The sequence below is a fragment of the Monomorium pharaonis genome, chromosome 6 (genome assembly GCF_013373865.1).
Source record: "Monomorium pharaonis isolate MP-MQ-018 chromosome 6, ASM1337386v2, whole genome shotgun sequence".
NCBI classification, from domain to species: Eukaryota; Metazoa; Arthropoda; class Insecta; order Hymenoptera; family Formicidae; genus Monomorium; species Monomorium pharaonis.
Window position 1 is genome coordinate 15,898,845 of NC_050472.1, and position 23,496 is coordinate 15,922,340.

General features: G+C 31.2%; 1 protein-coding gene across 9 annotated transcripts in view; it reads right to left on the minus strand.

Moving 5' to 3' along the window:
• LOC105839063 (ATP-citrate synthase) overlaps positions 1-23,496 on the minus strand; it is an 83,949-nt gene that overhangs the window by 26,264 nt on the left and 34,189 nt on the right. For all 9 annotated transcript variants that reach the window (XM_036287851.1, XM_036287844.1, XM_036287849.1 and 6 more), the window contains 2 exons: positions 11,335-11,773; positions 675-1,000 (listed from right to left, as the gene is read on the minus strand). In XM_036287851.1, the coding sequence (XP_036143744.1) occupies positions 675-1,000; positions 11,335-11,773 (765 nt within the window). The remainder of the gene's footprint in view (positions 1-674; positions 1,001-11,334; positions 11,774-23,496) is intronic.

Below are 23,496 nucleotides of genomic sequence, written 5' to 3' on the forward strand. Positions count from 1 at the left end.
AATGCTATAACGTATTACAAACAATATATATTATCAATACTCACTATAATGTATTAATAACATTATAAAATGTATAATATGTACTATTACATACAATATGTATCATAATATGTTTAATTAATAGCGTAATTGTAAATTTATATTTATATAATTATTTTCCTAATTTTTGAAACATTATACATATTCCACAGATTGTTGGTGATTTAAATGTTATAATTGTTTAGAAACACTTTAAAGTCACATTAAAATTGCAACTTTTCTCTAAGTGCAAAATTATAAAATTAAGTTATATTTTAATTTAAAAAATGTCTATTGCAAAAATTATTACTACTAAGCATTTTCAAAAATAGTTTCACATTAATAACTATAAATTCACGAATAAAAGTAATATAGAATTTTTGTAGAAAATTGGTTATAAACTTGATGAAAAAAAATACACGTCTGTACAAATGTTTTATACATATATAAACTTTGCAGTTTATTTTCATAATGCATTTATAATATTATTTCCACATTATTAATATAATATTGTAATGTAATATTTACATTTTAACAATATTTCCAAAACATTGCATTGCAATATGTAAGATAGTAATAATATTGTAATAACTGCAAAATTCTGTGCCGTATGGGCCGTTACCATACATATAAAAATCCTTTATTCAGGTCATTACCTGCCAGGTCTATATAATTTGCTATGTAGAATATTATCCATCATTCCGCCAGTATTACCGATTTTAAAACAGCCCGGTTTTACACCTCCCACAGTTGCCGGTCCAATTATAGTCACGTTCTTTCGTTGCGCTGCTAGAATTAATTTTCTAGTCATATTTTCTGGTATACCTTCCGCGATTATAGCAATCGTTCTGATTTGCGGAAATTGTAAAGTTTCCATGGTACTTTCATAAGCAGATCTTAAAGAGGCAAACGTGACCATTACGTCTGCGTCCGTATGTTTAACCATAGCGTCTTTCATTTGTTTATAAACAGGAATAAGAATCTGTTCATATAAAATAACATGTAATATCAATATTATTGTTGGGGAATTATATTTAGTTATTTAACTATTTATATAATAAAATTTTATATACTAGATACTATAAACGCGCGCTTGCGCGCGCTATTTAACCCTCGGAGAACACACCTATTTTTTCGATCACAAAGAACACTGTGGATCAATCTGATCCTACACACACTTTGATCGTCCACCATTTTAAATTGATGAATGCGATCAGCTTGAAAAAATTTCCAGATGTACTTGGAACATTGTTAAATCAATTGATATAAATAAAAAGTGCTGTTGGAATTATTTACATATTTTAAAAAATTCACAAAGAAATTATTTTTTTTTTTAAAAACGTAATTTACGAAAATTGTATTTTTTTAATATTTCTGGCTAAAAATTTACGTGTGTGTTCTTGAAATGTAGTAGAATCAAAAAAAAAATTGTACTTTTAAAAAAAGGTATTTATTTTGTTAGGTAATGAAAGTGGTTTTTAAGGTAAAACAATCAAACATTTTTGTGAAAAAATTTTAGAAAAATTTATTTCTTATTACATATATGTGAATATTTTATTATTTAAATGACTTGGTAAAAGTTAACTTATTTATTGTCGGCGACGGCTTCACTATAATCTAAATACAACGTGTCAGTGTTTGACTGTACTGACACATTATTCACCTCAGAAGAACTGTTGCCATCAAAATATTCTTGTTCGACACGTACTAAGGCATTCTGAATACGTGGCCGCAAACTATATGCCATCGTGCTCACTATTGAAAAACCGATGTTTAGTATATAACAGGGTCAGAATGACCCTGCACCGCATTCGAATAATGCCCAACGCCTATTAGGTGTTGTGCTCTACAAAAGGAGCATTTTAACATATAGTTAGTACCCCAAACTACAGGTAGAAGGCCTCAGGCCTGCCAATTTTCAAAATGCTTTCAAAATATTTATGATCAAATTCGAGGTAAGGGTTAAATTGATCCTATGTGTTCTCCGAAGGTTAACTTTTTGTTTTTTGAAAATAAACTACAACAATAATTGTATAGATAACCGTTTATACAAATTTGACAGCTGTCAAAATTCAATCGCAATGACAGTTACTCTCGCAACACGAAGTAAGCGCAGCGAGAGAACCAATCAATGTGGCGAAAAAGCGGTAATAATATAATGGTAACATCTCCATTTTGCAAAGTGGACTAGCACGCAGCGCGTGCCTATTAACTAGACTGTCAAAATTAAATCGTCAAATTACAACTCTCGCAACACGAAGTGAGTTAAGCAAAAGAACCAATCAACATCGCGGAAAAGCGGCAACAATATCGCTTGACCACGAGCGAACTTTTCGCGTTTCCACCATAGACATAGTATGAATAGACGGAGCATGACGTCACTACAACTGACGCCTGCAAATAATGGGAGCGAGACACATATATGAAGTGTCTTCCACTCTCTTTCTCTTTTCGCGCATGCGTAATATGATGAAGCGTCGAAATGTTGTTTACAAAAAAAAACATTTTTGTTTGGTTGCTAAGAAGGTCCCTTTCTCAACTCACTTCAAAAAAGTAAAATTTTCATGTTTGAACTTAGCATCAGACATATGCTTAGCACATCAGTATTGTATTGCGCATGCGCGAAAAGACGAAGAGAGTGTAGGACACTTCATATGTCTATCTCGCTCCCATTATTTGCAGGGGTCAGTTCTCCATGAGAAGGGAAAGGCAATGGCTCCGTCTATTCATACTATGTCTATGGTTTCCACGGCCTTTTTTACTATGGATTAGATTAAGCGCGCGCTTCGCGCGCGCCAACTGTTATTTTTTTATTTGTTATTATATCCTGCATAAAATTACTATTGCATATAATATATACAAAACTCATTTTTTTCTTAAACCTTTTGGCTTTTGAAAGGTTACATAGCTTAATTACATAACAACATAGGATTCTTAACGACTATTTATGCTTTTCTTTCTCGTCTTTTCTCGTCTTTAATGCATTTTTCATTCATTTTGTACTTATATTTACCTCTGATAACATTTTCCTACCTAAGTAGCAAAGACAAGTCATTTTGACGCCAAATTTTGGTCATATTAATACGAATGATGTCCTATGACCAAAATGCGACTATGACATTTAAATGACGACATATTGACGTTATTTACTCAGTAAACACGTTTTATAGCGGCAATATAACTTGGAAGTTACATGTAATGTAACATTGTTATTCTTGTGATATGTGGTGCTATACAACATGGAAATAACCTGTTATGTTACATGTGGTGCTATATAACATGGAAATAACCTGTTATGTTACATTTGTTATACGCAAGTAATATAACTGTTATACATCGTTTTGGCGTTACAGTTATGTAACAAAAATTGTATAATCGTAACATAACACGCTTGTATCAATGTTATTACGGAACAATGCAAAAGTGAAATTTAATATATAAATAAGTTATAAATTATAAATTATTTATAAGATCAATTTAATAATCCGTATATCTGCTGGGCTGCGCTCAAAAACATCACTCAAAATTAAGTGCCTCAATCTATATATATTATTAATATAATATATATTAATATTATTATATACGTATCGTATTTTTGTTTAACATTCAATGAACAACAAGGATAACATATATACTATGGCCGGTATTCATTAAGTCGAATCTTATTTCAAGATCGTCTCAAGCACTGTCTTAATGCTAATACAGCTCTGTGATTGGCTGATGGCATCTTAAGACAGATATTTAATAAGATGATCTTAAATATATAAGATCCAACTATAAATACCGGCCTGGCTGCGTTCCGTTTCACGCATGATACGCATAATGCATTGTTCATCCTCGTTTAACGTTTGACAAACAACAACCCAGCAACACGCTTGTCAGAATAAAAACTTTAAAAGAACTTTAAAAAAAAAACATTTAGATATCTTAGAAATGATGTCAAAATGGTAACATTTATAAGAGAAGTCTTTGAGATATCTCATTAAAGAGTTTCATTTAAGTTTCTTGAAAATGTTATTCCTTATGACATCAGCTAAATGATATCAGCTTAATGTCTTATAAAAGATATCACAATGCTGTCCGATTTTTTAGCCGTTCATGCGTGTCGTAGTTGACTCAGAATTCAGACAACACTATAACATCCTAAATGAAAGATCCATTTGATATTTAAAAAAATTATCATAGAGATAATGTTTTCAAAAATAACGGTTTGTCTACAATTACTGCGCACAAAAAAATGCACAAAATCTAAATTCATCATGTACTGAACAAAAACAGAATAATAAATGTACTATTCAATTTTTCTTAGAATAATCTATATAGTTAACCATCTAATTAACCATTTGAACGCTTCAAAGTATTAGTGCTAAATAGATCGCAATTTCCATCAAATTATTATGGTTATGGAAAAAGATAAATTTAACAATGAAATTAATAAGTAAATAAATTAATGCTATTTATTTTTAGTGTTTTGTAAAATATAATTGCTTTTATATAAAATTATATAATTGCGTCAGTTTATACATGTAGGTATATGTAAACAATAACAAGTACCCATATCGATAAGTCAAATTGGCGTAGCAAATAGAGTACAAGATTCGTCATACTAAGGTTCCGGGTTCAAAACCTATTAGCGGCAAGTAAGAATAAAATAAAATAATATAATTTAAATTTAATTAATTAATAAAAGTTGGTCCTAAATTTAGTATGTACTGTTGATAAAAATAATTAAAAAAAATAAAATTTTCATTTTATTTTTTTATCTCTAGTTGCAGTTTAAAGATATCCAATTTAAGAAATCTTTTAGATATCAGTTTCATGATATCTTTCTGTTCTCAAAAAACGGCACATTGGTTAACATTCTGACATCATTATGTTATCTTTTAGAAGTCTCTTTATGTTATCATTTTCAGAAACGGGATATTTTTTAGAGATCTTTTTGACAACATATTGTTTACTGGGAAAGGTGATGCATCATGCGTATCATGCGTGAAACAGAAATGCTGAGTCGAAAATTGTAACTTACATGTAAGTTACATGTAACATCGGAGTAATGTAACCTGTTATATTCGGTTACATTGCTGTTACGTTGCTACTATTTGCAATATACATTGCTATATTACTGTGTTCACTGGGTTAATGACATCTTTATGACGTAATATTTTGGTCCTATTTTTCGCCGTCATTCCGTGACGTTATTATGACGTATTAATTCAATCCTGCTTCTCGGTTAGCAAATATAATAATTTGAATTTTATGCGTTTATTTTTTATTAATTTGTATGAACATAATCCAACATATAAACATATAAACAAACATAAAAAAACTATTGATTTCAAAGACTATATATGTATATTAATCAACATTAATCTCTATATTTAGAATTATCCCAGACAGCACACAATATTTATGATAAATATTTTTTTTTAATATTTATAAATATTTTTTAATATTAATTTTTTAAAAATATTATATAAATATTTTATACATATTTTATATATAGTACATGAAGAAAAAATCTTTATTCAAGATATTGAAATATAGACTAAATATTTTATACAATGTTTATGGTAAATAAAAAATAAAGATTTGTACAAGTAATATTTTGTAAATATTTATAAATATTTCATAAATATTTTTATAATATTTATGATAAATCTTTATGATCTGTCAAAACTAAGACCACAAAAATATTTATAAAATATTTGGATAAATATTTATAAAATACTCAAATAAATATTATAAATATTTTGTAAATATTTTATAAATATTGTCTGCTGTCTGGGATATAATTTAGCTTTATCAAAAGAACAGAACAAAAACATTTTTATAAGTTATTCCACTATTTCGGACATGTAAAAGTCAGTAAAAAAAACTGTAGATTTATATTTATTTATAAATATTATTTAACTATACGTTTCATGTTTCTGACATCTATTAAACTGATCTATAACAAATATGTATTCATGAGCATCAAGTGTTCATGGATCATCGCGAAGTGCTAGGTTGCGTACGATCTTCGAAGTCAAGCAATATCGACGGCGGTTCAGAGTTGGATGGGTGACCGCAGAAGTTAGGCAATGCCAGATGTGACTATGGTGTAGTGGGGATAACAATGCTTGTTGAGAAACGTAAATTTATTTTTTTTTTACATTATAATTATATTATTTCAATATTTTCACAATGCAAGTGCTGCATTTATAGGACATGTATCCGAAATATTTTCTGAAACGTCAAAATAACGGCGACTTTTACTACCTGTGATAGTCATAAAAATGACGTTAAAATGTCGTCTTTATTGTGACGTCAACAGTCTGTGACATTAGACCATCATTTTAATGTCATTAAGACGTCAATTAGTGACGTCAATAATAGTCAGAAAATGACCAAAATTTGACGTCAAAATGACTTGTGTTTGCTACCTGGGCTAATAGAGAAATTTTGTCTTCGCAATTCTGTAAATTCTCCTAATAAGTGTTCTAAAGTCTCTACTTTTAAATTGCCTAGCCTACACTTCTTTTTTCCAATATCTATTCCCTAATGCCTCGTTTCCGCACTTAAATCTCGCTATCATTGACTGATCCCTATCTTTATACTCCACTAAAATGTACAAAGGCTTCTCATCTATTTTTATTTTTTTGTACAGTCTATTATATTTTGCCCACATTATTTTTTCATGTTTCTTGTTTTTGTTCGTCTCTGTTTATCTTTTCTAACCCTTCTGCATACTCCTTCTCTTCTAATCTGAGCCTATCTATTTCCTGAACATTTACTAACTTTAACTTATAATTATCTTATTTCATTCTTTTCTTACTTCGATCTTTTTTCTTCCTTCTTTCCTTTAATTTCTCTTCAACATTCCAGAATTATCTTATTCTTTACTCTTTTTTTCTTTTCTTTATATTTCACCACTCTTTTTCGAGCTTCTATCCTTACTTTATTTGTTTTTGTCTTCTTTAGTACTATATATCGGAATGTTAAAATCTAAACCTAAAGTTGATCTGATATACTTCTTTTGAAATCTCTCAACTTTTATTTCTTTTCAGTCCAAATTTTAGCTGAATACAGTAAATTATTTTTTATTAAACTGTAAAACATTCTTAGTCTTCTTTCAAAACAATTTTTTAATTTTCATTGTCCTATTCCCCATGCCTATTCCACTGGATCCTTTCTTTTTTAACTGTCTTTCTTGTGTGTGTCTCTCCGTTTTTTTTTAATAATACCCTAAATATTTGAATCATTTAGCTTCTTTGGTTTTCACCACTTCCAATTTTTTTATTTTTCTTTCCATTACCTTTTATAAACACTAAAACTTTAGACCTTCCTATATTTAAATTTAGCTCTTTTTTTCTCTGAAAATATGATTTGAGAAATCTATTTATAATTTCCTTCGATTCCTTAGAGCCTTTCGCTATTAACACTTCATCATCCGCATAAGCTAGTGATAAAATTTTCTCCCTACTTATTATGATTCCTATGCTTGTCCTCCTTTTATATGTTCTTCTAAGTTTGCCATGTATAACGTAAATTCGGACTCAGTAAGCACAAGGATGTCTACTTTCGTCGTCTAAAATCCTTCTAATATTTTTTCATCTATTCTAACTACATTTTTTGTTCCCCTGTAAAGTAATTCTGTTCCTTAATTGTGTGTTATACCATATTCTTGTATCATCTTCTTCAATTTATCTTTGTTTATCCTATTGAAAGCCGAGCTCAGATCTGCAACAAAGGCACATAACTGTCTTCCTTTCTTCATCTATCGGTTTAGTATGTAATTCGTAATAAAGATGTTATATATTGTACTTCTTTTATTTCTAAATCCTATCTATGTTTTTGGTATTATCTTTTTACTCTTTATTTCGTCCTTAAGTCTTTTCTCTATACTGTATCATTGTATATATTTTATACATTGCGTTCTATTCTTCTGTAGTTTTCTTCCCATCTCCCTTTTTGGCGTTATCAGTCTTTCTTTCCATCGCTCTGGTAGTCCGTCTCTTACATTGTGTTAATTATTTCTGTTAATCTTCTGACAAACTTTGGGTTTTCGTATATCCCGAGCTTTATTTTTGACTTTATCTTCTCTTGCTGCTTTAACCTTTTCTTTAACCTGTTGATTTGCTTCTTTACTTCGGCTTTGTTTATTTGGTTATCTTCCAATTCTGTTTCTTACTCTTCCTTTCACACTTTTGTACACGTGTCTTCTCCATCCAATAGATCCTTAAAATATTTTCTCCATTCTTCTATATTTATTTCTGTTACAATTCCTATTTTCTCCTTTCTTTCTCTATTAATATAAACTCATGCTTGACTTTTCTCTTTTATTCATGTGAGCTTTGCTTTTACTTTCCTTGTAGTATTCCTTTTTCTCTTCACAGACATTTCTATACTCTTTTTTTCTTTGTAAATATTTTTTTATTTTCTAGTCCTCTTTTCATTTTCTTAACGCTTTTCTTGCTTCCACTTTTTTATTTGTACAATCTTTGTCCCACCACTGTATCCTATTTTGCGCTTTTTAATAAAAATTTTCTTTGTAATTGCGCTGTTTATTTTTTGTAATCCCTTTCATTATATCATTAACTTTTTCTTTGTCAAAATTTATTTTTTCAATTTCTATATATTTGGTCTTTCCCATAGACATTTATATTTCCCATAGACTGCTGACTTGACTCAAGTATATGGTTCCAAAACCTATGTACAAAACTCATGCGCATGCGTGGCGCAAGTGGGACACGCCATCACGCATACGTGAAACAAAGAGGATAAGCGTGCGATTCATATATACATATAATATGAATGTATATATATATATAAACCAATAACCGGTTCATAACCGGTTTTTTAACCGGACCGAAACCGTAAATCATAACCAAATTCTGCTAAATTTACAGCACCAAAACCATAACCGGAAAAACCATTAAATTTTTTTAGGTTTACAGTTTTTTAAATTTACTTTTACATAATATTTTTATATTTTTCATTTAAATTTTTTGTCGTTTTTTTAATATTATTTTTACTTAATAATACTTCGAGTCTAATTGAATATTACTGCTTCCTATATCTAACTGGTTTTTAATGTGACATCCTTGAACTGAGATTGCAATTATGAAATTGCAACAATCGTATGTGACATGAACATAGTGTTTTCTATTAAAACTGTTTTTAGTTTAAGATGTACTACAGCGTACCATATTAGTTTTATTACCACTGCATTTAGTCTCATTACTACATGTTTGTATGTTTTTTTATATAGGGTGTCCTGCATCAGATATGCATTTCATGGAAAGATAGACGGAATCAAGGTCAACATAAAAGTATACTATAGTTTTTGAATATCTCCAATGATAGCCGAGATGTTAATTTTTTTAATTGTACAAATAAGAACACGCCAAGGAAAGCGCTAAGCCACTCAAGCTGCCGCCGACAGCTACTGACTGACACAGTAGTGCTATAGCTCGAGCGGCTCAGCGCGCTCTTATTCGTACAATTTGAAAAATTAATATCTCGGCTATCATTGGAGATATCCAAAAACTATAATGGACTTTTATGTTCACCTTGATCCCGTCTATCTTTCCATGAAGTATTGCATACCTGATGTGGAACACCCTGTATATATTCTGAATACAAAAAATTATTGTACATATTTTGCTTATTACTCTTTATTTGCAACTTTGTGGATTCTTGTCTAACTACTCATACTTTTTTGCCTTTTCCTTTTATTTCTTTTATTTAATCATCTTTTTTTGAAACAATAAGTTTATTGGTAGCACAATTCAAATTGATTCCTTTTTTCATACGTAAATAATTTTTTATAAATTATTATTAAACATTTTAAATGTTATTAAATATTATAATATTTAATAATATATTAAATATTATAAATTATTAAATATAAATAGAAATTATGTAATAATTACTATTACATAATTACTTATTAAATAATAATATTAGAAGAATTGGAACCGTAACCGAAAAAAACCGAAAAAAAACCGTAATTAAACGGTTTTGGGTTTTTGTATTTGCCAAGAAACCGAAACTGAAACCGTAACCGGTTTTCAAATCTTTTTATTAAACAGTAACCGTAACCGAACCTTAATTTCATTCGGTCCGGGTCCCTGATATATATATATATATATATATATATATATATATATATATATATATATATGTATGTATGTATATGCATACATATGCTTATATGCATATACGTACATATATAAACATTACTACACGATGTTATTCCCCATTTTGTTATTACCTAATATGTCTTTTTATTTCTTCCTTCTTATTTCTTTTTTTCTTTTTCTCTTACTTCCTCTTTCTATTTTTTTCTATCAATTCTCTTGTGTGTTCTTTTCTTTTCTTTCTTCTTTCTCTTGTTAACTTTAGTTAAATTTTTCTTTATAATATTCTTCGTTTTTTTCTATCAAAAAATTCATATTATATTCTATCTGTATTCATGCTGCCAGATACAAATTTTCGAAGTTTGTATAAGAATTTGACAATAACAAACTTTTTAGCATTTTCTTAGACACCACATTATTTACTTACACATTAATTATAATTTATATACATGTCTAACTTTATTTTATTATTTTTCCTTCTTATTTCTTACTATTTCTAATTTTTTTCTTTTTCTCTGTTTATTTTTTTCTTTCTCTTCCTTTTTCTTTCTGCTTTTTATACAATTTAATTAAAATTATGTTTAAAATTATACAAAGTGAAGTAAATCATAAATTTGACAACCCAAAACCATTAATATCATGAAAAAAATAATGACAAATTATTAACATGCCTTTTTTCAAAATTGAATCATTGACCTTCTAAAATTTGTATAATTCTCTTCCAATAATTTAATCCCATAGCATACTCCTAAAGTTTCAAAAGTAAAATGCCTTGTAACAAATGTTGATTGTTGTATTTTGTCATATTATCGTCATTATATAACGACAGACTACTAAACAAATAATGCCATAAATAATTACTAGTATTCGTCAGCTAATAACAGAGATGATATGAGTGGCCGTATTGTTTGCAGTGGCTATATTACCACTTTCTCCTCTATATATATTTCTAACTTTTTAGTCTTGTGCTTCAATTCTGTATTAATTATGTTAACACTGTTTAGCTAAAGAACTTTTGTTCAATATAATGTGTTAATCTATAATTACTAAATAATTTCTATTATAAATAATGTCATATAAATATCTAATTAATTTATAAAAATATTTAAAAAAACATTAAAAAGATAGTTCTTCCTGTTTTCTTTTAATATATTTATTGTTTTTTAGACTGTAATTTTTAAAATTTTAAACTCACCTCTTTGTGACCCCAATAAAATTTTTGTTTGTGATCACCAGTAAAAGGATAAACAATAGCGGCAACGGATGGCTCGGATCTTCGACAAACAAAATCAAAATCCAACATACTTTGTACTGCTCTTGTTTGCATACCCCAAATAATAGATTTCGTTTTATTGCTAAAAAGTTGTCTGTTGTCATTGCTTGAATCTATCGCATCTGCAGTTTTTAATTTGGACTGTTCTGATGATGATTGTACGTTATTTTTAGACGGTGTACACGATGGTCCAACATCTTGTCCAGATGGTAAAAGAAAATTCGCGGTTGAGAATTCCTGAGCTTCCGGATCAGGAATTGGTTTCTTTCCTAGTGCCATTGCACATATAGCTGTCATATGCGTTTCGGGACCAAATACATGAACAGGAATGCCTAAACGTCTACCAACTTCCCGTATAATCCTATTAAAATGTTTTTTGTAATATTACATATGTACATAAATATACACATATACATAAGTATTATATTATTAACTCCTTGAGTGCGAATGATGTCTACTCATATAGAACAAAACAATGAAAAAATGTTGCTGTGACATAGTAACATTGAATATTAAAATGTAAATATTTTTTAAATGTTATATCTACATTGATCTGTTTTCATTATTTGTTAATATTGTAGCAACATTAAAATAACTTTAAAAAAGTTATTTTTTGTAAATATTTTTAACTAAAAAATAAATTTTTAAGCATATAAAATAAAAAATATATAAAAAATTAAAAATTAAACAATTGCTAATAAGATACTATAGACCGATACACAACTATAATAAAGAATAAACCTTATATAGTCATAGCTGGATCGTTATACTGATATTTACTTATGTAATTTTATATACCAAGTTTACTAAGCTGTGTGCAGAATAAATTTTTTAATCTTTAAAACAGTTATAAAATGAACAATAATATCACGATATAAAATCAATAATAATGCTAACAAGCATTTTCCTCTTTTTCACCCAAAAAACTAAATAATTTCATAAAAATATGTACTGAAGGTCGCCTCAATAATTTTGATATGTTATCAAGGTCACTCTCTTGAGTAACTTAAAAAGGTTTTAGTTATCGCTCATTATCCGTTAAAAAAAGTTATTAACAAAAAATGTTTTATAAAAAACGAAGTTTTTGTCATTTAGATTTCAATCATAGACCTCATAAACAGGGAGGAGGTGAATCTCGCTCCATGTTAAAAACTCATGTAGAATAATTAGAGTTTGTGTTTTCTATAGTGCGCATTTTAAAGAAATATTATACAAATTTAAACATTCACACAAAAAGAATTAAAGAAATAAAATCTGAATAGCAATTATATATTCTCGGCTATACAAATTATATGAAGAGACACGGGCTGCGTTCGGAAACATCACCTGAGTGTTCTCGGGTATCATTCTATCATTGTTGTTCGTTGAATGTGAAACAAGGTTTCCGAACGCAGCCACGGTAGTGGCTCACGTCAAGTAAACGCGCAGCGCGAGACCAACCGTGTTCTTTACGCAAGTACGCGACTTGCAAGCACCCGAAATTATCGGATTTCAGAAACGGCCAAACCGATCGAGTTCTAACTAGGTTCAATCGAAAGCTTGAGGTCGATTTGTATAAAAAAACGAATTTTTTATTTTTCCTCTATGTGCCTTATGAGTGAAGATATTGCGACGCAAAGTCTGAAATATAAAATTTTATTTGTAGGTATCTATAAAAAGGTCGACGTAAGGGGAAAGAATGTCTATCTCGCATATTTGCTATCATGTGGTGTTCGCATCGTGTATGAGGTAGTGATCCTCAGGGGGTGATTGGACAACGCGGGTATCGTTTTCTATTGGTTGGCCGCCATTTTGCTCAAAACCGGAAATAGACAGAGAAAGAGCAAGCAAGAGAGATAGAGAGTGTCAGAAAAGAGTTTGGTCTTGGTTAGACAGGTTAGATTGATTAGACTCGATCGAGTACGGACTAGTGTGGACATCAGGACGTGTTTACCGCAGTTTGCTGTACAGAAAAGGAAATATGCCGGGCTGTAATGCAGGTTATTATACGAACTCGTCCAGTAAAAGCTATCAAATGAATACACTACTTCCGCTTTTAAGCAAAATGGCGACGCTTCGTCTAATCACTCCCTAGAGGATCACTAGTATGAGGTCAGGTGGGTCGCCCCCTGGTTTGCGTCATAGACAAACTATAAACTATAGCGTTTTACGAGAGGTAAGTGATAATCGCGATAAGGGGAATGTACCAGATCGGCCATTTTCGTCACCAATCGGAAATGTTCGGCTTTCTCTTCTTAACTATTGGCTCTCGGGATGCGCCGAGCTCTTCTCTTTTTTCTATATTCTCTGTTCTTCTCTCTAGGACCTAGACTCTAGGTCCTAGAAAGAAGAACAGAGAATAGAGAAAAAAGAGAAGAGCTCGGCGCATCCCGAGAACCAACAGTTAAGAAGAGAAAGCCGAAGAAATCACTTTATATTTCTAGATTCTTAAGACTTTAAATTATGGTCAGTATTCAAACTCACTCCCTTTATTTGCTAAATTAGAAGATAAAATCAAATTCGCCTTGGGCTTCAAAAATATCCCAGTATGGCATTCTAGGTTTAATAATGAGATGGAGGAGGTGCTGTGAGATATGCAGTTGTGCATTGATTAAGTGTTATAAGGACAAAGACTTTATCTCTTGTCACCAAGCTACCGGCAATTATAATATGACTAGTACGGCGAAGAATAAGGATAATATTATGAAAAATATATTTAGAATATATACTTAAAAATAATTATAATATAATTTTAATAACTATTAAATCTCGATTATGTTCGGCTAACTAGCCAAACATAATCGAGTCTTACGAAATAAACCAAGCTGGCACGAATGTTCTTCTTCCCGCAAATCACAGCTCCCCTCGCCCTAAGTAGAGCCTAACGCTCGGTCTATAGTTAGTTTATAGTTTGCGCCAAATGACGTGCAGTGTGAGGTTATGTTATAAGTTTCGTGAAGTATTGCATTTTGTTCATAGAATAAAGAGTAGAGGAAGGAGCATTTGTTCAAAAAACTGAAGCCAAAATCGAACTAACTATGACGTCATACCCAGATAGCCAAATGCAGCGAGTTTGCTGTCAAATCGCCAACAATCGTTGAAGCAACTAATTTTGACAAACTTAGAACAAGGTGCGTCAGCATTATGTCTGTCGAACTGAACTCACGTGAATTCTAATTCTAACAACGGCAAATTGATTGCAATATGTCAGCATCAATTTGTTACTCGCAAAAAAGTGATTTGTGACAGCAACTTGACGACAACTCGTGTTGTCAATTTGCCATCCGTGATTAACAGCGTATTGACAGCAAATTGACGGCAACTTGTTATCATCGGTATGCCATCCGCAACCAACAGCATGTTAATAGCAACATGACGGCAACATATGTCAAATAATGAATGCTCATATGCTGACAATATACTCACATCTGGCATTGCCTAATAAAATTTCTGCGGTCACCCATCCAACTCTGAACCGCCGTCGACACTGCTTGACTTCGAAGATCATACGCAACCTAGCACTTCGCAATGATCCATGACACTTGATGCTCATGAATACATATTTGTTATAGATAAGTTCAATAGATGTCAGAAACATGAAACGTATAGTTAAATAATATTTATAAATAAATATAAATTTAAAGTTTTTTTACTGCTACTGTAGAATAACTTATAAAAATATGGTTTTGTTGTGTTCTTTTGATAAAGCTGAATTATATCCCAGACAGCACACAATATTTATAAAATATTTACAAAATGTTTATAATATTTATTTGAATATTTATCCAAATATTTTATAAATATTTTTGTGGTTTTAAATTTGACAGATCATAAAGATTTATCATAAATATTATAAAAATATTTATGAAATATTTACAAATATTTACAAAATATTACTTGTACAAATCTTACTACCTGGGATATGTATAAAAAATTATTTTATTTTACATTTCATTTCTATAATAAATCATCAATAAAGTATTTTCTTTTATATAATAATGAATAATATGTCGCTAATTTTATATATGTTTATCTCTTATTTTGTAACTATGTTTATGTGTAATATGATTAATAAAGTTATAATTAAATTTATATATATATGTATATATATACAAGGTGTTCCAGATTAACCGGAGGAGCCGGCATGTACGTATTCCTCATGAAAAACTGAGTTGAAAATGTCAGTAGCAAAATCTTGAGGGATCATTAGTTTTCAAATGGTAAGCCTTTGAAACCTTCCAACCACAGGCCGTGAAGCTCGCGCTGTCAAGCGCGACGCAACTAAGCGGCCGGCTAGTCGCTTTGACGAGTATCGCTAAACGGTACCGAACGAATATAAATCTGTGAAATCTCTATTAATATTTGTTGCTGTATTCTTAAATCGAGTCCAATTTAATTGACAAAAAATATATTCAATTGTAAATTCGATAAAACGCCATTTATATCAATAAAAATTATGTGTTTCTGAAATACGTTTTATGTATAAATAAATTAATAAATAAAATCAATATTAATTAAATTATTTAATCAAATAATATTAAAAACATCGACAACATTTCCAAAACTTTTTTTCAAAAAGTTCTGTCACAAACAGTATTAAAAAACATTTACATTTGAAATTCGCATTTGATGTAAATAAATATTTCATATTTAGGAAATGAAATAAACGAAATTCCGAATTATGATATAAGAGGAAAAGGAAGGCATCGGCGTAAGTAAATAATAAGTATTATTATTACAAATTACATTTTGAATAATATTTTAGAAAAATATTAAACTTTTAAACTTTTTAAACTTTTAATTGATGAGACGCTTGCAACCATTACGCCTGAAATGATACAACGATCGAGAGAAAATTTGATTAGACGTGCTCAGCTTTGTATTGAAATGGGTGGTGGCCATTTCGAACACCTACTCTAAAAGTTTCTAAAATATTATTCAAAATGTAATTTGTAATAATAATACTTATTATTTACTTACGTCGATGCCTTCACAGTATTACTTCCTTTTCCTCTTATATCATAATTCGGAATTTCGTTCATTTCATTTCCTAAATATGAAATATTTATTTACATCAAATGCGAATTTCAAATGTAAATGTTTTTTAATACTGTTTGTGACAGAACTTTTTGAAAAAAAGTTTTGGAAATGTTGTCGACTAATGTTTTTAATATTATTTGATTAAATAATTTAATTAATATTGATTTTATTTATTAATTTATTTATACATAAAACGTATTTCAGAAACACATAATTTTTATTGATATAAATGGCGTTTTATCGAATTTACAATTGAATATATTTTTTGTCAATTAAATTGGACTCGATTTAAGAATACAACAACAAATATTAATAGAGATTTCACAGATTTATATTCGTTCGGTACCGTTTAACGATACTCGTCAAAGCGACTAGCCGGCCGCTTAGTTGCGTCGCGCCTGACAGCGCGAGCTTCACGGCCTGTGGCTGGAAGGTTTCAAAGGCTTACCATTTGAAAACTAATGATCCCTCAAGATTTTGCTACTGACATTTTCGACTCAGTTTTTCATGAGGAATACGTACATGCCGGCTCCTCCGGTTAATCTGGAACACCCTGTATATATATATATATATATATATATATATATATATATATATCATAGTTTACCTGGGATAATATATATTTCCAAGTATGTATAATTATAAAAATTAATATTAATTATATTTAAATTTCAAAAATATAGACGTCTTTTTATTGAAAAGTTGTCGTAAACGTGTGACAAGTTTATATTGTCAGCAATTTGTAAACAATAAGCTACAATTAAAAAACGTCATAGTTTGAAGCCATATATGCAATAACAAATGAAAATTATTATATATGTGTTGTTGCTGTCATGTTTGCATCATGATGCTCAAGATATAATCATTCATTCGATTGAATCATTCATTGCCGTCATGTTGCTGTCATGTTGTAAACAACATAATATATGAGTATTGCGAACTGTTTGCTCGGAAAATTTCGCCAACTGTTTGTATGTATAAGCAGACATATTGCTGTATTCGTGTTCTACTTCGATGTCAGCAAATATATAGCAAATATTTAGCAACACATTTTGTGCATTAGTTTCTTTAAAATGCTTAATCACGCTTGGCTATCTGGGAAGTAACATAATATACGTGTACGTATGTATGTATTATGAACTTACATGCTATCCTTATATCCGTGAGATGACGTTCAAGTCCACCATTGGCTGTGTTCATGAACTAAGTGTGACGTAGTCGGTATCACCTCCCACTCTCAAAAATCCTGCAAATGCTCCTTCCTCTACTCTTTATTCAATGATTTTGTTATACCGTGTCTAATGTGTCTTTCAACAATAATTTTGTTGTAATTAGTTTTTGTATATGAGAAGTCTAAGTTATGATAAATTTCGAGAAGCATGATAGTGGTTCGCTGTAAGTGACGCGCAGCATGAGATTACTCGTTGTAAGTGGCGCACAATGTGAGATTACGAGACAGTTCTGTGAAATGTGCTTTATTATTATCGATAATCGGGTCGATGGTAAAACCTCGAGGAGTGGGGAAGAGAGGGAGAAAAAGCGATTTATATAATCTAAAAATATTTTAGTATAAAGTTCATATATTTTCAATAGAAATTTGTATTAATAGTAAAAAACTAAATTAATCTAATTAATTTTCTAATTTTTAAAATTTATTGTATAGAATTTTTTTATTTGCTATATTACTATACTAATATTAATTGTTAATCCTGTAACGAACCGCGTTCCTAAACGGCTAACAGCGACCGCGAGGCTCGGCTGACCATCCGCCGGACCAAGAAACGGGCAAAGCGTGCCCGCAATAAGCACTCCACGCCACCGAGATGACGCGCATCTCGGAGGTACTTCGCCCCCCTCCTCTCGAACCAGCATCCCGGCCCGAGGGGAGATGTAACCGAGAGGAGGCCGAGGAGTCCCGAAGACTCCCGAGCCGCTGCCAGGGACCATATATAAGGCCGCCCGGCAGCGATAAACGACACTTCTCGTTATCCCGCCCGACTCGCTCCGACGAGAAGACTAAACCTTACGAGCCAGAAAACGGTGGAGTGTTCTGCGTCATCGCCGAGAGTTCTCGGCCTAGCTCGTTTCGTTTCCTTCCTCGCTAGCAAACAACGGGGGTAGATCGTGTCTCCGCCGAGAGCTCTCGGCAGCTAGCTAGAATCCTTGCCAACCACATCCTCACGGCCCGGTAACCGGCACGGAGTGTTCTCCGTCTCCCCCCGAGCGTACTCGGGGCCGACGCCGTTCCGTGAAGCCAAACCACGATTCGCAGAATTGCCGCAGCAATTCACGGAAAAGCTTCGGGACGCGAGACACCCGCTTCCACACCGCGCGCCCGCCGACCACCAAGCACCCGAAGCCACCGGCACCGCTGCCCCGCTGCACACCCGCCGGCCACCAAGTCCCGAACGTCGGGCTCACTACGCGCACCGCCCGCCGCACCGCACGCCGCGGACATCCCACCGTACCAAGCAGCTGATCGGCTGGCTGTCACGCGCGCGGTTGCTGATCGCCGAGATACCATTGTACATAACGCATCACCAACCTCTGTATATAATTTTCCCCCCGCTGTAAATATCCGCGAACCTGTCTGTACTGTAAAATAAGTAATAAAGTGTATCGTCCAGCTAGCCACTGCATTTTTGCTATCTCTGAGCCTTTTTCGCCCTGACCCTTTTCCCGACGAGCTAAAGTCTCCGCGCGAAAAACAGTCGTTACAATCCCAATTACTAATAATGTAATTATTTAAATTATAATTACAATTCTAATTAATAAACTAATTTTCAAAAATGATATATGATCTGAGAACAGTTTAACATAAAAATTTTATATTTGTAAATATTATATAAATATTTATATCAGAAATTTTTACATTAATAATACATATCTTTAAAATTATTTATTAATTATAGATAATAATAATTCCTCACAAAAAAATAAACTTTTTCTTACTGCTCTGTGTGTGCGCGCGCGCATATATATATATTTATATTTGCAACTTTCTTCTAATGATGTAATTATTTAAAATGTTACTATTAATTAGTAGAAGTGATCAATAATTATATTTCGAAAATTATATATTATAAAATTCTAAAATTATATTATAATTGTTTTTAAGTATATATTCTAAATATATTTTTTATAATATTATCTTTATTCTTCGCCGTATTAGTCACGTATATAATTGCCGGTTGCTTGGTGACAAGAGATAAAGTCTTTATCCTTATAACACTTAATCAATGCACAACTGCATATCTCACAGCACCTCCTCCATCTCATTATTAAACTTAGAATGCCATACCGGGATATTTTTGTAGCCCAAGGCAAATTTGATTTTATCTTCTAATTTAGCAAATAAAGGGAGTAAGTTTGAATACTAACCATAATTTAATTTAAAGTCTTAAGAATCTAGAAATATAAAGTGAAAATAAGGCACGTTTATACCTCGATTTGACATTTATATATGCATTTTGTTCGGATACCACCATACAAAATAGTTTTTTCGTTTTTACATTTCGTTCGGATGAGCACTTACTATAAAAAGATCGGTATTACTGGTGCGTTTGTACGAGTTGCAACATTCCTGTACGTGAAAACCACACAATGGGGACAATACAGTAGAAAGTGCCACTTTGAGTCATGAAAATATTTTAAAATTTTTATTTTAATAAAATATTCTATATTTAAGGGCAGAACGTTTGGGATACATTTTTAACCTAGTACTACGACATTTGATGTAGAAAAAAATGTGGTTATTACATTATCATATGAAATCTTTATCTAAAAATGTTCTCAGATTACGTCATTATCAAAAATTATTTATTAATCGTTTTTTAAATTATTAAACGTATTAAACATTGGTAATTGTTCAGAATCGTGGCTTTTCTTAATTTTGAAGTTTTTTTGCAGGTTTCTTTATAAAAATCTTTGTTGTGATTCCGACAGTGATAATCAATCGGGGAAGCCCGAAAGTCGTAAACCCATTTGGCACTTTTACCGTAATATTAATAAACTCGTAAAGTAAACGAGGTCCACGCTTGTACTGTACCACATGGGTTTACAATTTTCCACGCCAAACAAAATCCATGCTGTTCGTTTCCAATATTTTTGCATTATCAAATAGCAACATAAAATTGGTTAGGTTAGAGTTAGAAAAAATTACGAGGAGAGAGCTCCGCCCCTACCCTGCACACGCGTTTTCTAAGAATATATTGTGTGCGTGTGCGTGTGCGTGCGTGCGTGCGTGTGTGTGTGTGTGTGATCGCAGGTCACAAACTTGACTTTTGACTTCTGTAACTTTTTAGTAAAAAAATATTTTATGTAGTTTTTTATTTCCCCCGTGCAATTCTTCAACTTGACAACAAAATACACTATTTCATAAAAAATTTTTTTGAAAAACATCAAAATTGGAAAAAGCCACGATTCTAAACAATTACCTAAACAACTATTATGACTATTATGAGCTCTTTGATAAATTTGTTATTGGAATTAATTATGAGATGGATAACATCCCTTATAAAAATGTAATACTGAGCAGTAATAAATTGGCCAGTAATTAATACTCATTTTAAATATTAAAATCACTGCCGTTAGTACTTTTAATAGTCAAAATAAATAATAATTACTGCCCAATTTAATACTGCTCGGTATTACATTTTTACAAAGGATGCTAGATGATATAGAATTGTACATCGATTGTGTTGATGACATTGCAACAAAGATAAGGACACTTACCGCCTAGGTACCAGCAATTATATATGTTCCTAGTATGGCAAAGAATGAAAATTAATATTATCAAAAACAGTTATTGAAAATTGACAATTAATTTTAAATTTTAATTACATTACTAGAAAAAAGTTACAAGTAAAAATTAAAGAATATAATAATAAAGTAGAAAAAATTTTTTGATTTAATTCAACTTAAATCACATATTTTTAAAGAATATAATTAAAATATTGATTACTGTACATCGATACTAAGTTTATAACCTAAAATATCTACTTTATTACTACTTTTTAGTTTTTATTACATTATTAGTAAAAAATTGCAAGTAAAAATTAAAGAATATAATAATAGAGTAGAAAAAAATTTTTGATCTAATTCAACCTAAATAATATATATTTTTAAATATATGATTAAAATATTGGTTACTGTGCAGTGATACCAAGTTTTTATAAACTAGAATATCTATTTTATTAATACTTTTTAGGTGGTATTCATAGTTTTATCTTATATTTATTATTTATATATTAAGATTGTCTTTAGTTTATCACTATGTCATTATTTCTTTTATTCTAAAGTATTAAAGATAAACTTAAGACGATCTTCAATATAACCCAGCTAGCAAAATGACGCAAACTTTGCGCAAAGTTTGCTGCAAACTCGAGCAAACCTTTGCAGCAAAATTACAACGGTGTGTCCGCATTAAGCTTAGCTTTTGCTGGCAAGGCTTGTTGTAAATAGTGTGACGCATATTTTATGCAAATAACAGGGTAAAATTTGCTAGTAAAGCATAACAACAAATTTGCAGCAAGAACAAGGTAAACCTTGCTGTACACAATATGATAGCAAATTTGTGGCAAGAATAGAGCAAACCTTGCTGTACATAGCATGATAGCAAATTTGTGGAAAAAACAAGGCAAACCTTGCCATGCACAATATGATAGCAAATTTGTGGCAAAAACAGGACAAATCTTGTCAAAATTAAGATCAACAAAAATGAAATATTGGACTGATTAGTCCAATATCCCAGCTAGCCAGGCCTGTTAAAATCACATATCGTGAAAGCTTTACAGCAAGGATTGTTTCAATTTTGACAACAATTTTATGACAAGTAATTGTCTGTTGCTTTGTTTTCTAAAAGTTTCGAGCAAATTTACGGCAAAAGTTTTCATTACACGATGCTGCAAATAACAGAGAAAGACTTGTACATAAATATTACGTATAGAAATTACAAGATTTGTTCCGACACGATAAAATGCAAAATTTAAGCAAATAACAGAGCAAACCTTGCTACACGACATGACAATAACTTTATGGCAGAAACAGGAAATCTTGTTAAGCACATAATAACGGCAAATTAGTAGCAAGAACAAAATAAAACTTGCCGAGCATATTTACGCAACAAAATTGCGACAAGGTGTGTCCGTAAACATCTTAGTTTTTGTTGGCAAGGCTTGTCGCAAATAGTATGACGCACATTTTATGCAAATGACAGGGTTGCATTATCGGGTTTTAAACTTTATTTCTGACTTTACTATCTATCTCGAGATGGCGCATTTCTCGTGAAAAAGATTTACCTACTGGATTAATAAAAGGGGCTCGTCGAGAACAGAGAACCAAGTATGATTGCACCATTCACATTTGATATTGGACTAATCAGTCTAATATTTCAGTCTAATAATCATTTTTGTTGATCTAAATTTCGACAATATTTGTCCTGTTCTTGCCACAAATTTGCTATCATATTGTGCATAGCAAGATTTGCCTCGTTTTTGTCACAAATTTGCTATTATGCTATGTACAGCAAGGTTTGCTCTATTCTTGCCACAAATTTGCTATCATATTGTGTACAGCAAGGTTTGCCTTGTTCTTGCTGCAAATTTGTTGTTATGCTTTACTAACAAATTTTACCCTGTTATTTGCATAAAATATGCGTCATACTATTTACAACAAGCCTTGCCAGCAAAAGCTAAGCTTAATGCGGACACACCTTGTCGTAATTTTGTTGCAAAGGTTTGCTCGAGTTTGCGGCAAACTTCGCGCAAAGTTTGCGTCATTTTGCTAGCTGGGATCATATCACATTTGGTTCTCTGTTCTCGACGAGCCCCTTTTATTAATCCAGTAGATAAATCTTTTTCACGAGAAATGCGCCATCTCGAAATAGATAGTAAAGTCACCCAGAAATAAAATTTAAAACCCGATAATGCAACCCTATCATTTGCATATAATGTGCGTCATACTATTTACGACAAGCCTTGCCAGCAAAAACTAAGTTGTTTACGAACATACCTTGTCACAATTTTGTTGCAAAAGTGTGCTCGGCAAGTTTTATTTTGTTTTTGC